Below are 17987 nucleotides of genomic sequence, written 5' to 3' on the forward strand. Positions count from 1 at the left end.
AAATATAAACCTGGCATTCCAGAATCTGAGCATCTAAATGTGTATCACTATTAAAACACAACAATCTAAATTCAGTGTTTGCAATTTGGAAGTCAGAAAGCTTTCAGAACTACTTCTGAAAGTTTCATTAGCCAAATTAAGTGTTGGGGATGGACTCATTCACAGTTCCCTACCTAGGACCTGAACCAATACTTGACAGTTTATATTAAATAGGAACAGTGAATAAGGCACATTATACAGGTGGCTGTTATCCACCTAAGTCATCTGTTTTCAACTATAAAAATAAACATAAGTAACTAATGGAATAACAAAATAAACGTTTATTTTATTAGAATTAGGAATGTTCTTTCCCTCTGGGCAACCTGAACAGTCCAGTTACAATGAAAATCTAAGAACAGTTATTTCCACAGCACAAGGTGCTCTATGCACAAAATTACAGGGTTAGGAGCATTTAATCAATTTATCGATCTGATTGTCTCACCAACCCACCCCATCCCATCCCCCAAGTGCTCTATATCGGGATATGTGACTAAAATAATGTTACATTAAATCCTTTAACTCTCTTGTTCTAAGTTTCAACTCCTAATCACAGGTGAACCACACATTACACTGCAGATTCAACCATATCAAACCAAGTCAGTCAGTCTTGGATCTACTGGTATGTATGTATACACGTGTGTCTTTAATATATTTATTTAAACACACATAAAACATATACAATCTGGGTTGCAGCAAATTACAAAGAATTTAGAGTCTGGTGATGTTATATGCTACTCCATTTACCACAATTTTATGTCTCCTGAGCTTTGGATCAAAATTTTATTAGAAATCATTGAAAGTTCACCTGCTGCTCAATGAATTGTTCAAATGAAGCATGCACCTACAATGTAACTGACCTCAAAAACACAAGGAGACCCTGGTGCTTACTTTAAGTAGAGCCCTCTGAGAGACTTAGGTAGGTCAAATAGAGAAGCTGTCTAACAATATGGCTTGCCTATCCCAGTTGGGGGCACTGAAGCTACTAACAAAAGCAGTTAAATTCTGGAAACTCTTAGATATGGAGACGGTTGTTAAAAGCTTGGATGTAGCAGAAAGGCCAATTCACCTTGATCCACACAAATTATGAGTGCAATACCCTCAGGTCCCATGTGAGCACTGGGACTAGAAAGTGTCACCAACTGCACTATCCCTCCGTGGGCGGGGACTGAGACTATAAGGTGCATACACTCTTTTGGATACTTGTTGCAAGGGCAGGGTGTAAAGAGGACTTATGACACTCAGACCTAGATACTGCAAAGTTAACTGTTTTAAAACACTACATACACAAAGCAGTTTAAGGGACCACATATATCTACGTGACAATTCTGGTTGCTTTTCAAAGTCACCAGGAAAAGGAACTTACTTTGAACTTTCCTTGAAGTCTCGTTGGTTTTGATAAATGTTTATTTTTTAAGATTGATGCAATTATTTAAAATAAAGTCAGATGGATAATGGGGAAAAAGAGAGGGCAAAGAGAAAATGGAAAAGCAGACATGAGTTCAGATTTGCACCTGAGGTGACAAGGAAAGGGAAGAAAAAAGATAAGTAAAGTTGATCCTAAAGCGACAAGTAGTTTAAGAAAGCAGCATAATATACTCAGCAAACATTCACTGATTTTTGATGGGAAAAGAACAGTTGCAAGTACATCTCATGTAACAACCTTTCTAAAAGGAAAAGTAGGGTGATTCAGCAAAGCCTAACTTAGGCAAAAAGCCAGAGGAAAGTGAACCTACTTCCCAATGGAGTAATAAGATGTACAATGCAAGAACAGACACAGCTGCCTCACAAATGGTAAACACTCCCTAGGCACAAGACAGTTAAAGGAAGACAAAGAGGTCCTCAGCCAAAACTGGCATTTAATAGTTACACCTCTTGATCTAGTTGCCTAGTTCACTCTGCACTCAAATATAAAACTGACAGTCTTAGGGATGCTGACCTGTTGAAAAATACCACAGGCAGAATGGCCTAAACAGGTATATAGTTAATAAAACCACCACCATCCTTTACTTTTAACATAGCTTTTAGTAGAAATTTCATAAAAATGGACATCACAGCTAAAATGCATTATTAATTCTCCTATATGCTGACAATAGAAAAGAAGCAAACTCAGTGATTCCTACTCAAATGCACTGGATGGGAGTATCAATGTTCCAGTGGTGTTTGCCTTCAAACTGAACCCACCGTAACACACACAAGCAATTTCAATATCCACCATTTAAAATTCACAATCTCAAACTAAGTGAATGGCTATTTATTTATACTTAAAGTGAAAACATTGTATTCAACACCCTAAAATAAAGAAGGGATGAAAACGAGCCATAACTAAAAATTTAAAAGGCTCAAAGCAGCAATTCAGGAAAAATAAAACAGGAAAAGAAATTTTGAAATGTTTCCTCCAGACGTGATGGGAGGCCTAGGAAGCCTACAGCCCTGTGCATTACATGGGCACAGGGGCTGGGATAGAGGCATCAAGGCCACACAGGAAGTTATAAGTTGGGTTAGGATCGTTCATGAACTGAAGCAACAAAACCACTTGTAGTCTTTAACAGGCCACGGCATTTGCTCAGGACTTGACTTCCTTGTTCTATGTCTAGAAGCTGGGAATTCAAGGCATGAGGCCCATGGCCAGCAAAAGGCAGAACCAAACCAGAAAGGGCAAACTGACCTCAGGAAAGGGAAACTGAAGCACTCTAGTTAGGTCTTGCAGAGGTGCTTAACAAACATACCCTTATCCCAACCCCAACCCTAGAAAGATAAAGCCAACTGAAAGAAAATGCACAGCAAATAGACATAATCTTGAAGCTTTTTAAAGAATAAATATTTTTGTAATTAAACATTATGCAAACACGTGCCACGCTTGCTTTATCCATGCATATGCGCTATATACAATTTTGAAAAATACTGTGTTGTCCTCTTGTTTTAAAAGTCATATACAAAGTTTTTGTGTTTTTTGCTTAATCCTCTTGCTGCCTACCCCGTTCCCCCTCCCAAGAATTTCCTTTACAAGTAGCTAATAATCATTATTCACTCATGACCTTAGGGTATGAGAGAAAGTGAGTCCAACTGTGTGTGGTATTATGTGCAGGGAGGAAGGGGAAGAGGTCCTTTACCAAAGTACAACAAAATGGCTGATTTGGACATGAAAAGCAGTGTCAAGGAGCTATCTGAAATTTTAACTGTACTACAATCAGGAAAAAGAAAAAGGAAGTCAGCTTTGAGAATGAAGCTACGTTACAAGTTAAAGTTGGAGGGCTTTTTGTGTGTCTTTCACACTTTGTTGGCGGCCTAGAATACTGTTGTACAATGGTTTATCTACCTTTTTTATTACAATATAATTTACTTAAACTTTCCGTTAACAAAACAGAATTCTGGTACTACAGACCAGCGGTGTCAGAATAGGCTTAGTGCCTACTTGTTTGTGTTTGTGTTTGTTTTGTTTTAATTGCATGAGCACTCTAGATGGTAAAGTTTTCAGAGTTCATTTTATGCAGGGCCATTCTCAGTCCTCAATGTACTCCCACAGATCTTTTTCATAGCCTTCATGCACATGCTGTAACAAAACCCTTCGTCGACTCTCACAGTATCTGTAATCAAAGAGAAAACAAAACAAAACAAAACAACTTGTCATCCAGCCTCTGATAATGAAAAAAAGAGGCATTTTACCCACTTTTAAAAAGCACTCCTATAGTTTGCCCAGACTTTGAAATAAGCACCTGCTATTACTATGACTTATCTGTACAGACATATCAAACTACTTCTAACTGTTCTAAGGACTGTTATTTGTTTCTTTCACTGGTGGAAATCAAACCCAGAACCCTGTGCATGCTAAACAAACACTCTACCACTCATCTATTCTTCCAGCCCAAGATTATTTTTTTCAAACTCAGATTTCCAGTTCAGGAAATTATTTTAGAACTCTCATGTTTTAGAAGATGTGACTGAGCCTAGAAACAATGATTAAAACCCATAGTTGTATAAATTCTAAAGAATTTCAGCTGGTCTGTGATAGCTACATCTGTACTGAGTTCAAGGCCAGCCTGGTCTACAAAAGAAGTTCCAGGACAGTCAGAAGTTTTATACAGAGAATCCCTTTCTCAAAAACTAACCTCCCCCACCAAAAGCTTAATTTCATGGGCCATCTATAAAGTCCTGATTAACTCTAAAAACACAATGTAAGGGGCTGGAGAGATGGTTCAGTGACTGCTTTTCCAGAGGTCCTGAGTTCAATTCCCAGCAACCATATGTGGCTCACAACCACTGGTAATAAGACCTGGTGCCAACTTCTGTCTGCAGGGACACATGCAGGTGGATCATTGTATACATAATAAATAAATCTTAAAACACACACACACACACACAATGTAATAATTACAGTTAGCAAATGGAAGTGAAGATATTGAGATTAAATCTCCAGGCCTTCCAAATTTCCAGTTCCGTTAGTACTATTAAAAAGATATCAGGGGATGATGAGATGGCTTAATGGTAAAGAGCATTTCTTGCTTTTCCAGAGGATCCACGTTCAGTTCCCAGAACCCGCAATATGGTGGCTCACAACTGCCTGTAACTCTAGCACGAGGTGATATGACACCCTCTTCTGGCCTCTTTGACTATCCAAACACATGCACATATCCACACACAAATATATATAAATTTTAAAAAAAAAACTCATTTTTAAAAAGAGATACAAGCATAAGAAGAAAAAAAAACACTGAAAGAAGGCTTTATGTTGAGGAATCATCCAATTCTGAACTGCCATTTACCCCTGAGCTAAATTTCTCCTAAAGATAAAAGCTAACAAAAACTCTAAAAAGAATGCATAATTCACTTGTAAAGAAGCATGACCCACAAAAGTCCCTGGATACAACCAACACCCTATAATCACCCCCTCATTGCTAATGGCTACTTATTCCTTTTAAAGTCTTTCTTCTCTATGGTGTAGGGATTTCAACTGCAAACGAATGAGCCATTGGAATAGATGGCTAGGTTTCTCCTCTATTCTTGATCAGTATACTCTCTGCAACTTTTTGCCCAAATGACAGAAGGGATCTGGGACACACAGAAGCACAAGCAAGGTCAACCATACAAACTCTCACCACTGGCAGAATATTTTACTCACCAGGTATAAAATTCTCACCTGTACTTATCTTGGACTTTCTGCTTTATATCTTGCAGAGAATCTTGGGAAATATCTCGTTCGAGGTAGCCCGAAAGCACCTCTGTGGCATTTTCTAGATCTGCTTGATTATTCTGAAAGAAAAAGAACATAAATTCTGGCTTCAAAATCAAGCTAAAATATAACCAAGTTTAGCTAGTTTGAGAACTATACACTTACTCCAACACTGATAATCGGGGGGGGGGGGGATTTTTGAGACAGAGATTCTTTGTAACAGCCCTAGCTGTCTTTGGAACTAGCTTTGTAGAGCAGGCTGGCCTTGATCTCAAGAGTTCCACCTGCTTCTGTCTCCCAAGTGCTGGGATTAAGGTGTGAAGCATCAACGCCCAGCACAGATAGTCATTTTTTAACTAGTAAAGCTCTTTGTGGCTTTCACCTGTAATAATTTTCTAGCCCAGAACAATTTAAAAAATGTTAGAAAAAATAAGAGATTCAACCATTAACCTCTAGAATAATATTGAGGACAATGTGAAAGTCTTTATAATGTTTTAGACCTGAGAGCTGCTCTTTTTGAAAACTAAAAAATTAAAACTTAAAAAAAAACCTATTGTTGCCCATATTTAGTTGCACTGCAGCCATTTTCATAACTTTAAATATATAGTCTTTTGTTATTGTTATTGTTTTAAAAGACCATGTCTTTTACTGTGAATGTAACCCTGGCTGGCACAGAATTCTCTATGTAAATCAAACTGGCCTCAAACCAATGGAGATCTGCCTGCCTCTGGAGTTCTGAGATTAAAAGCATGTGTCATCATATCCAGGTGAATAAATCTATTTTATATCATAAGCAAGATCAGTATTCTATGCATCACTTTTTGCTGTTGCTGCCTTTTATTTTTGAGACAGGGTCTCACTATGTAGTTTTGGGTAGACTATAACCAGGCTTGCTTTCAACTCAGAGATGTGCCTCCCTCTGCTTCTTGAATGCTGGGATTACAGGCATGAACCATCAACCCCTGCTATTCTCTATTTTAGATGAGAGTAGAATACTTACCATTTTAGGATATTATGAGGCTTAAGTGACACAATTCATATAAATTGTTTATTCAGCACTTGGCACATCTAAAGTTCTTTTGTTTGGATTTCTTGTGTTTTGTTTTTCAAGACAAGGTTTCTCTGGGTGATAGTCCTGGCTATCCTGGAACTCGCTTTGTAGACCAGACTGGCCTCGAAAAATCAATGAGATCCACCTGCTTCTGCCTCCCAAGTGCTGGGATTAAAGGTGTGCATCAGCAATGCTCGGCATATCAAAAGTTCTTAACAAGCAGAAAATTAGCCTTATTATTAGAAGTTAACATGGTAGTTACCTTTAGTGTTGACGTGATGGCTAAAAAGGGGGGTTTTAGCAATAAAGTTGCTGTAAAATTGATGCACAAGCTTGGTGTGCCTCCCAGTGTTCGGGAAGCAAGGAAATCTCTTTGAGTTTGAGTCTATACTACAGAGCTAAGCCCTTCTGTCTCAAAAAATAAGACAAGACAAAACAAATAAAAACTCCAGAAAAGAAAAAAAAAAGGAAGAAAAGAAAAACCACCAGGGGGAGAAGGATGAGATAAGAGGGGAAATAATCTGTGGCAAGTGTACAGCACTAATCCATGATAAAAGTAAACATTCAAATTGAGGGTTGACTATAGTGCTAGCACAGTTAACTAGCTGGCTAAACTACTTAAATCTGATGCAGTTTAAGATAACAAAAAAGTTTCTCATATCTTTCTAGTAAGGACACTTTTTTTTTTTAGCCTACATTTTTTAAATAGAAAAGGTTTATGAAAAAAGTGGCCTTTCCCCCTGTCCAGGAACTAATCCTACCTCAAAGATAATGGACTGGTTATTCTTTTTGAGGTAGAAAGCGAAGACATAAGTGTACATAAGTGTGGCACGACACTGGCAGAGGACATCGACTGCTTTCTTCAGGAACTGCACCTCAATCCAGGACATGTTGTGCTGCTGCATCTCCTCCATCTTCTGCTTCACCTGAGCATACAGCTTATGCTCAAAGCGTAGACTCTGCATGTGGTTCATATAGCGATTACAGTAGAACAGGTACCTCTGCAGGGCTGCCCTAGATCGCTGACCCAGTAAGAAAAATAAATATCTTGTAATTATGACATACATATCAGGTACAAAAGCTGGTGTATAATTAAGCAACAATGTGATAGCACCTCACACATTAAAACAGCTTGTCACTCAAAAGGGCAAAGATACCAAGAGTTGGCAAGTAAGTGGAGTGAAGGAAACTGTATGAATATAAGTTAGTAGAATCACTACAGAAAATACACAGAAGGCCCTTAAAAAACTGAAGCAGAACCATCATAAGATTCACTATTACCACATTTGGGTATAAAATAACAACAACAAAAAAATCCTGAAATAATTATTTTGAGTATGCCTGCATTTCTCCGTTTATTATTTGTAATAATCAAGCCATGGAATCAGTTCATTTATTAGAAATGAATGGACAAAGAAATGGGGGCATACATAGTAAATGGAATGCTGCTCAGGTGGTCATGTGCAACAAATGGCTAGCCACGGAAGACAATGTACTAAGCCTATATAGAAATACATATACTACACAATATTGACTTATACAAAGAATCTAAAACCATTGAACTCAGAGGAGTAGAGAGTAAAATAATGATACTGGGGGAACAGGATGGGAGCTGGAGGACCAGCCTGTCAATAATACACTTTGTATTCAAAAATAAAAGTTAATGTCAAATATCTATCCATAAAAAACAATAGGTGACCAAGGTGACAAAATAATTATCTATAGTTAAACATCCATCAACCTTATACACATAGTAAACATCATATCCACAAGAATTATTATTATTGACTACAATTGCCAATTGAAATTTCATGTATTTGCTGATAAAACAGTAATCTAGAATTATTCTTAATTTAAAATCAAGGATAAAGCTATCTATAGTTACCTTTGATACTACTGCTCTGAATGCCTTACTATGGCTTTTATACAGCAGCCATGAGTCACATATTTGTCTATTTTTAACTCAACATTAAAATGTCTGTTCTACAATTAGTGGAAAACAAATTAAACAATGTTGATGAAGAGTATTTTTAGCAATACAAAAATAGTTCTCGTGGATAGCACTCTACAGAGGAAGCAATGAGATAGAAAACAAGAAGCAGCTGTTTGTTGCTGGTGGCTGGTGTGTTGTGTGCAAGCTAAACAAATTTACTGACAACCCAGTCTTTGAGAAACCCTGTCTCAAACCCCCACTCCACAAAAAAAGAAGTTCAAAGCTCTTTTTGCTGAGCCTGAATTTGCTTAAATTTTTAGGCTAAGAAGGCAAATTGATCTACACAGAGAGTACTGGGCAGAGCGATACAGTGAGACCCTGTCTTTAAAAAAGTTGTAGTAGTAGTAGAAGAGAGACCAAAAAGGTTAATAAATGATGCCAGGGATTCATTTATTATTAACAAGCAGTAAAATCTTTAGGGCTGGAAAAGCAGCAGGAGAAAATGGCCGAGTTTCTTCAACAAACAAATGGCAATTTTTTAAAAGGAAGCAAGAGAAGGATAATGTAAAGAGAAAATAAAGTTAGCAGTCAAATTCAATTTATAGGCAAGATTGCAACTAACTATAAAGTAAATCTGAGCAAGCAAGATGGCTAGTGTACTTGTGCACAGGTCTGACATCCTGAATTTAATCCTCAGCTCTCATGAGGTGGCAGGAAGAAAAGAACATCCTGACAACTGTCCTCTGTGAGCATGCATGTATATGCATGTGTATGTACATGTACACACACACAAAATAAATTTAAAATTTTAATAATTTACAACATGAGATCCTGCCTAAAAATATGAAAACAGAAGGAAATTTGATAGAATTGGAATCATCTGAACAATAGTTGATTCAAATAAGCTATATTTCTAAAGAGGTTGTGCATGGAGGTGCACACCTGTAATACCAGCTGCACTCAGCAGACAGAAACATGGAATTGCCAAAACTGAGAAAAGCATGGTTAGCATAAATTAAGACCAGCCATGGCTATAGAGCGAATCTCTGTCTCTCTGTGCCTCCACTACCCCATCTCTCAACCAACCAAATATATATACATACATACAATAACAATCTAACAGTGAGGGCTAGAGCACTACAGATATAGTTTGGGGTAAAGCCTAAAGCCCACGCTTGTTTGACAACAGTCACTGGGTTTAATTTCAAACACACTCCCAATACATCTACATACAGTAATGGCACTCAGTAAAGCCTATTACTTGATAATACACAAAGAAGTATTAATAACATAATTTTGTACTTCAAATACATTTGGCATTATTACTGTCTTACAAAAACAACTGACATAAAGTCTCTTTCATTGTTTTGAACGTCTCTAGAAGTGTTGGACGATTTTAAAGCAATATACTTAATATCACTAGTGCCTGATATATAGACAATGATTAGTTAAATTTAAGTGTGATTTTACCACACATATACATATAATTATATTTTTCTCTCCACGCTTTAAAGTCTAGAAATAACAGACACTCGGGTACCTTCTATGATACACCAAGTGAAGATCTTCACCCAGTATTCTTTTGAGATTTATTTGGGAAGGAGCAGCCCAGGAGAATGGCTACCTTTGCCAGGGTAGTAAATAATGGCCAACAGCTGAACAGGCAGAGGGGCTTATATGGGCCTTTTTAGGGGCGGAGTTTTCCCAGGAAGAAGTTTTTCTGCTCAGAGATTGGCTAATCTGCTTTCAGAGTCAAACTGTTTCTTTCACTGGTCCTTTTTGAGTCTTTGGTTAATTTTAGGGACAGGACATCCCCCCCCCCCCCCACTGGCTCTGGTTTTAGAGACAAAGTATGTTTCTTTGGCACTGGCTTCAGAGTCAGAGTATGTTTCTTTGGGTCTGGGATAAAGTGTTTCTTTCACTGGCTCAGGTTTCAGATCCTGGGTGTGTTTCCTTCACTAGCTCTGGGTTCACAGTCAGAGTGCTCAGGGATTGGTTGGTTTTCCTTGGCTGGCCTTTTTACCCTACACCAAGTATATAGAAATGTAAATATTGTGCAGCACTCGGTAGGCAAAGGCAGGCAGATTTCTTTGCTATTGAGGCCAGCCTGGTTTACAGATCAAGTCCCAGGACAGGCTCGAAAGCTCCAACCCTGTCTCGAGAGGAAAATATAAATATTTAGCGAAGAATCTACAGTTGATCTTCTTCTTAAATAAATAAACTTTGAACCTCAGGACTACTCAATCACACGTTCCAATATCATACACAACACTGAAGCATCACAAAAAAGTCAAATGAAACAAAGTTTGACACACACACACACACCCCGCCCGAGGGTCAGGAAACAGGTTAGGCTGGTATGGAAATTAAGATGTTTCTCTTTCTACTTCCTACCTCATGAGAGCTATATTTGCATCATGTATCAACCATGCCTGGCAAAGCCATATTATTTTAAGAGTGAGGTAGGTGCTGAACCAACACTTATGAGAAAAAAAAAAAATAATGCCAAAGTGCAAATATACTATTTAGTAACTAACCTGCCTGTCATGTTAACTTTCCAGTAAGTACTACTATTTGCAAATTTGTCAAATTCACAAAACCTAACAGAACATCCAATTTATCGCATTACCACATATGAGGTGAGAGGACTTGATTTCATATACTTTATGATTCTGAAAACTATTTCTCATTAAAACTCATGAAGCTGGGTGTAGTACTACATGCCTTTAATCCCAGTACTCAGGATGAGGAAGCAAATGGATCTCTGAGTTCCAGGCCAGCCTGATCTATACAGTGACCAGGCCAGACAGTGATGGTGGTGGTGGTGGGGGAGTCTACAAATAAAACCCTCAAAAATCAAAGAAGAAAAATTTTAATGCAAATAAGAAAAGCTTGATAATAAATGCCAAGATTCAAATGAAAAATCAATTCACAATTTGAAAAGGAGTTCCCAAAATAACCAAAACTAGAAAACTGGCAGGCCAGTCAAGTGTAGCTACCAACTGTTTTTTTCTAAGTAAAGCTATTTGGAACACAATCACATTCATCTGTTAAGGCCTATGACTTCCTTAGCAGTAAGGAGAGAAATAAACTTGAGTAATCATCGTGGAGATTACAGTCAGCAGGTATTGATCCAAACCTCAGTGCTGGGAATCAAAGCCTTGCCCATGCTGGGCAAACTCTACCACTGAGATTCAACCCCTCTCACCTCCTTTTCTTTCCTTTTACATCATCCCCCGTTTTGAGTGTGTGTGTGCTTGCACATGTGCATACATATGTAAGTAGGAAGTCAGAGTTAACTTTCAGGAATCAATTCTCTTTCCACACTGTGGATTCAGGGAATCAAATGCAAGTTTATCAGATTTGTACAGCAAACATTTTTACTCAGTGAGCTATCTCAATGGCTCCCTCTTCCCCAACCCCTTCATATGTGTGTACAGAATTTGTACATGTCTAGAGTCAAAGCTCATATAGGTTGTCTTTCTGGATCACAATTCATTGAGGCATGTATTCTCACTGAACATGGACCTTGTGGTTTCTGACTAATCTTGCTGGGCAGCTAGTTACAGAAGTCCTGTTTCTGCCTCCTTAATGCTGGGATCGCAGGCAGTTGCCATGTGGATGCTGGAGACCTAAATTTGAGTTCATGCTTTCTGTTAAGTCTTGTTTTAAAGACTGAGCCATTTCCATGATTCCCCCAATACACACACCTCTCTGAAATAGACTCTCACTAAATTTCTCAGAGAGGTCTCGTAGCTCAGACAGGTCCTATATTCATAATGTTCCTGCTTCATCCTTTGAGTAGCTGGGTTACACACCTGTGCAGTCGGGTATGGCTTTATTTCATCTTCCACAGAAAAGGTATTCTGACTTCCAAAGACAGAAGAAGATTCAAATTTTACCACTGTCAGCACAACAGAGTATATAAACTTTTCTACAACACAAAGCACTCAAAGTATCACCAAGGATCTTTCTGGACTATGTACCAAATTTCTAATAGTTCTGAAGGCTACAATAACCCAAGAGACATCAGGTTAGCACATGATAATGGAGAACATAAGGAAAAATCAAAAGGTTAAATAAGCATGCAATGGTATATCCCATCAAATAAATGACAGCGATATGAAATCTTTCACTGTCCCTACAGAAATGTAAGATTCTAGAATGGACTAACTTGTAAAGTACAAAAATCTATAGATCCCTAAAATAAAAACTATGCACAATATCCCACCTCCACCCCACCCCCCAGAGAACTTAGAAAGGGATTTTACTGAGATGTTGGGGTCTTCAAAAACAAAGACCGTGCTAAATATGATCTCTAGCTAGATCTAACTGGTCTACTAGTCATTCAGAATTCATAATAACTAGGAATAAAACAGTGCCTTACATGAGGAAAAAGCTTTTCTTTTTATTCAATGGAATTATCAAAATCTAAAAATATATTAGAAAAGGTATGGTACTGTTCTTCAAAAAGATTTTAAACAATCTTGATTTCTATTAAGTCATAAAAGTGAACTAAGCAGTAGAGTCATGTTCAAACAGGAAGCTAGAGAAATCATGACTGCCACTAATAATCTATAAATCAGACTGAGAAAAAGTAACTGTACTGACTAATTTTAGGTCAACTTGACACAAGCTAGAGTCATTAGAGAGGAGGGAGCCTCAACTGAGAAAATGTCTCCATAAGATGGGGTATAGGCAAGCCTATAGGGGTTTTCTTAATTAGTAATCAACGGAGGAGGGCCCAGGTCACTGTGGGTGGTACCATCCCTGGGCTGTTGGTCCTGAGTCCTGGATCCTATAATGAAACAGGCTGAGTAAGCCATGGGGAGCAAGCCAGTAAGCAGCACCCTCTATGGCCTCTACATCAGCTCCTGTCTCAGTTTTCTGCCCTGTTTGAGTTTCTGTTCTCACTGCTTTTGAACTGTTATTTGAAGTAAGAATAAAATAAACCCTTTCCACTCAAGTTGCTTTTGGTCATGGCGTTTCATCACAGTAAGAGTAACCCTTACTAAGACGAGGACCACTAAATGAAGTAAAGTAGAGGTACCAAATAGTCAGGTATTAGCAGACCACAAAATATGATGGTTTTGAGTAAGAGTCTCTCTGAGCAGTTCTGGTTGTCCTGGAACATGTTATGTAGTCCAGGCTGTCTTTGAACTCACAGAAATCCTCTCACCTACTTCTGCTGGGAATAAAAAAGTGTGTGCCACTATGCCTTTTTAAGTATTAAAATGATGACAATAACAACAACCACAACTTAGTACAGGAGATGTAGCTCAGCTGGTAGAATGTCCTTCAATATATGAATCCTTGGAATCCATCACTCGCACCACATAAACAAGACACAGTGGTAAATTATTTCAGTCCCTATAAAATTGAATGAATGCAGACAAATTTCATTGACTTGTGATTTGATTTGGTTTTACAGCTATATAGAAATAAGGTATTTGCAAGTGGTTCTACATTCACATATTCAAATACTGTAGTGAATATACTTAAGCCAGCCCTATTAATTTGTGAGAATTTTTCCGTTCTTTAAAAGGACTAAAATAATATGCATGTAATTCTAGTACTTTGAACCCAGAATGAGCTAGAAGGTTAAAATAAACATGCCTTGCTGTACTGTGCTGGCACATGTTTTAATCTCAGCACTCAGGAGGCAGAGAAACCATGTCTTGAAAAACCAAAAGACTCAGAACACAAACCACCTAAACTACAACCTCCTAAAGGACCTTTTGGGAGACCTTTCATATATATCTGTGAAACGTTTATTATTTTACTTATAGCAAAAGACAGTATCTTTACTTCTGCCAATATGGGAGTATATAGTAATATGTATTGGGGGAGGACATTTTTTCCTTTAATTAGAAATGATTGAGGTCTGTGTGTGTTGAGTGAACAGAGTCTTGCTGGTTTCAAATTTGCTATGTAGTTAAAGGCTAGCCTCAAAATTGTGATCCTCTAAGCCTCCAGAGTGTTGGGATTACAGGCAAAAAATTGCCTTTAAAAACGAACAATAACAAACATATGTAATCCATGTTTTGGGTTGTATCCAGCTTGGAATACCATTTAAAAAGCATTTTTGTTTGCAGACAGGGTCTTTTTGTGTAGCTTGGCTGTCATGGAACTTGTTCTGTAAAACAGGATGGCCTCAAACTCAGAGGCTGGAATTAAAGCCATGTGCCACCACCATCCAGCTAAAACGCATTTTTTTCTTTAGGAATTTCAAAAAAGAATGACTGAATAAATAAAGGATTGGAGAGATGACTCAGACATTAAGAACAATGACTGCTCTTCCAGAGTATCTGGGATTCAATTCCCAGCAACTACATGGTAGCTTACAACTGTCTGTAACTCTAGTTCCAAGAGATCTGAAAGCCTCACACAGACTGCGTGCTGGCCAAACACCAATGCACATAAAAATAAATAAATCTATTTAAAAAAAGAAAGAAAGAACAAAAGATTTAGCTGGGTGGTGGTGGTATATGTCTTTAATCCATCACTTGGAGGCATAGACAGGCAGAAAGATCTCAGTGAGCTCAAGGCCAGCCTAGTCTACAAAGTTAACTCCAGAACTATCAGAACTCTAACAGAGAGGAACCCTGTCTAGAAAAATCAAAACAACCAATAACAACAAAAATGACTAAAGAAAAATTCAATGGTTCTACAATTATTATAAAATGATGAGATAAAAAAAATAGAAATACAAACATATTGTCTGAATCCTTTCCTAAAAGCATAGAGACTCCTGAGGGAGTCTGTTTCAAAATCACCTGACCTATCAGAATTGCACAAATAATGAGGTGAAAAGTAAAACTAAGTGACACACTGTGTGCTCTATACAGAATAGCAGCAGTTCACTCAACAACTGCTGGTCTCTTATTCTCCTTACTGAATGAGCAGAATGCAGAGGTGAAGGCAATCATTTAAGGTCACCACCAGAACCTTAAAACATCCAACATAACTAGCTCAAGTGAAGAAAGGAAACAAACAAGACTGTCCTTATAGAGGAGGAGGATTGGCATATCCCTGTAATTTCAGACTTGGGGAACTAAGATTAGGAAGTCTAGGGACAAAGCAAGAGCTTGGCTCAAAATTCACAAACCAATTACAAAACAAAAAAGACTGAGTGAGCACAATGCACATGCCTATAATCAGCCATCAGGAAGAAGCAGAAGCAGAAGGATCATATGTTTGATGCCAATCTCGGCTACAGAGCCTGTCTCAGAAAACAAAAATAAATGTTCCTAATAAGTACTGTAAAAGAGTCCCTTTCTGAATGCTTCTATAAAGTTAACCCAGAAAAAATGTGAATCAGGCATTCTTAGCCACGGCTGTCCTGCCACGGCTGCAACTCACCTCTTGGGCATCTCTTGCTGCCTTTGCATCATCCTCATTGTAGCGGTTACAGTTGTACCTTAAAAAAAAATTAAGAGAGTTTCAGAAAGCCATAAATCAACTATAAAAGGAACAGGATGTAGCACTTTAACTTGTACCAAGTGATTATCTAGAACTAGCATTCTTTTTCACAACAGATAAACTGAGATGTCAACACACACAGTGATACAGTGGAAAAATCACAAGACTAAATAAAGCAACACTGGGAGGGTTGTATATAATCGAACACCTAATATTCTGGGTGTCTAAAGTACTAGAACAATTCTCCATTATGTAATAGGAAATTCTTCATCTTTTGGATAACTCATCCCAAACCAACTAAGCTACAACCACCAGAAAACACTGGAATACAGAATTCATGATTACTACTTATAGTCTGACCTTTAAACTGTTTCTGAAGAGATAATGCTATCTCCTAAGCCACCTGTTACTCACTGTATCTCTCCTTTTATAAACCAGAGAACCAACAATTAGCAAGTTACTCTTTAAGAGATGCTGTGCTATGTACTTAGATACAACACTATGATTTATTAACTGTCACTGAAAACTGAACGATACATAAAAAAGGGAAGGAAGAAACATATCCAGAGAAATTAGCTCAAAGTGGAAATGATGGGCACTTCCTTTGTCCTTGTTACTATGTATCTGTTTATGTTGTTGTTTACACAGGGTCTCACTAGTTCTGGTTAGCTTGAGACCTGTTATATAGACCAAACTAACCTAAAACTCAGAGATTTGTCTGGCACTGGTCCCCAAGTGTTGGGATTAAGGTTACATGCTACCACACCTGGCTACTACATATCTTTTATGAGAGACTACATCCTGATTGTGGCTATTTATTTATGTAAAGTCCACTTGCAATAGACTTTCAACGGGAGATTCGGAATAAATACATAAAAGTAGTTCAGTTAGCAGGAAGTAGCTAAAGGAATAGATTTCCAAAACCCCATCTCTCCCTTTATCCCAAAGAAAAACTTGAATTTAAATGTTAAATGTGAAATGCATGGGGCTCAAGAGATAACTCAATGGCTAAGAATACTTGCTACAGGACCAGGTTTGATTCCCAGCATACACAGTGGGCAGTTCAAAACCTTCTGGAACTCCAATTCCAAGTTATTTAATGCCCTCTTCAGGCCTCTTGTGAGCAGATGTTGAAAGATGATTTGTGTGACAGAAAGAGATTCACACACTCATACACGTTTGATTAAAAAAAAAAAAAAGAATCTAAAATTGAGTTGTACAGACTTACCAACCTTTTCAGAATTGTTTTTTGAATATGTGTATGAGCACATGGTGTTAAAAATTCGATCTAAAGTCTCTTGCGCGCTAAGCCAATGCTCTGCCACTGAGCTTTATTTTCATCCCTTCAGAACTGTAATGGTATCTGTGTATTGTATGCACACATAACATACGAATAAACACTATCTTTGATTTCACCAAACTATGTATCAGAAAGAGGTTTTAAGAGAAGTGCTTGTCTATGTATATGTTTGTGTGGTGATATTTGTGTGTTCAATACCTTTCTTTGATTTTGTTGGATGGTTTTGGAGATAAGATGATCTCTTACAAAAATATACCAGAAAGCAGAAGGAAGTAGGGGAATATTTCATAAAGTTTTTAAGGACATTCCCTTAAGGAAAATGTGAATCTACTATGTTTATTTCAAGAAATGGCCAATCATTTCCCAAATACCCTTGCCTATTTTTACTCAATAGTCTACAAATTTCTGTTCCAAATGAAATATTTGATAGAAATATGGTTTAAATACAGTTTTTAGGTATAGGATTAAATCACAAATCTCAGAAATTTTAAGTTATACTTTTAATTGCTTAATCTTTGATACTAGCCTATTGCCTATTTTCCACAATTGGTCTAAAAGTAACAGATAATTGATCTGAAATAGGAAGATTTAATGTTAATTTTTACCTAATCATTCAATATTTTTACTTGATGTACTAGTTTGCTTAATTTAATTGAATGATGACTGCCTTTGATTTCTCTTCATAAACTATTTTTTTCTTATCTCTTAAACATAACAAGTTGTGGTTAGTATTTGAGACATGGTCTTTCTATGAAACTCAGGCTTGTCTGGAACTATTTATGCAGACCAGGCTAGACCATCATTTAGAGATCCATCTGCCTATTGACTGCTGGAATTAAAAGGTGTGTGCCACCATATTCACTCCTTGCAGTGTTTTTTAAAAAGGAATTTAAAGCACTATCTTAACACAGATTTTTCCTATCCAAAACTATTGAAGATATTAAGGCTGGCAAAGCAAATATTTAGTGTCTACCTATATTTATAACTCAAATAACTGATTGTGCTACTTGGAATACCGTTTTTACAAATCAAAGGCATTTTAAGAATACATAGAAAAGGGGGGATAAATAAAAGG

At 37.5% G+C, this 17987-nt stretch overlaps 1 protein-coding gene across 2 annotated transcripts in view; it reads right to left on the reverse strand.

The window, feature by feature from the left end:
* Positions 1–305: 305 nt before the first annotated feature.
* Arih1 (ariadne RBR E3 ubiquitin protein ligase 1) overlaps positions 306–17987 on the reverse strand; it is a 102607-nt gene continuing 84925 nt past the window's right edge. The window contains exons 11-14 of one of the 2 annotated variants that reach the window (XM_085689151.2): positions 15553–15610; positions 7133–7279; positions 5174–5286; positions 306–3623 (exon numbers count right to left, since the gene is read on the reverse strand). In XM_085689151.2, the coding sequence (XP_085545277.1) occupies positions 3539–3623; positions 5174–5286; positions 7133–7279; positions 15553–15610 (403 nt within the window). In that variant the 3' untranslated portion in view covers positions 306–3538. Of the gene's footprint in view, positions 3624–5173; positions 5287–7018; positions 7280–15552; positions 15611–17987 lie in introns of both variants that reach the window. The other variant, XM_085689150.2, reaches the window with a different exon arrangement.

Source organism: Myodes glareolus, chromosome 4, assembly GCF_982192425.1.
Source record: "Myodes glareolus chromosome 4, mMyoGla1.1, whole genome shotgun sequence".
Classification (NCBI taxonomy): Eukaryota; Metazoa; Chordata; class Mammalia; order Rodentia; family Cricetidae; genus Myodes; species Myodes glareolus.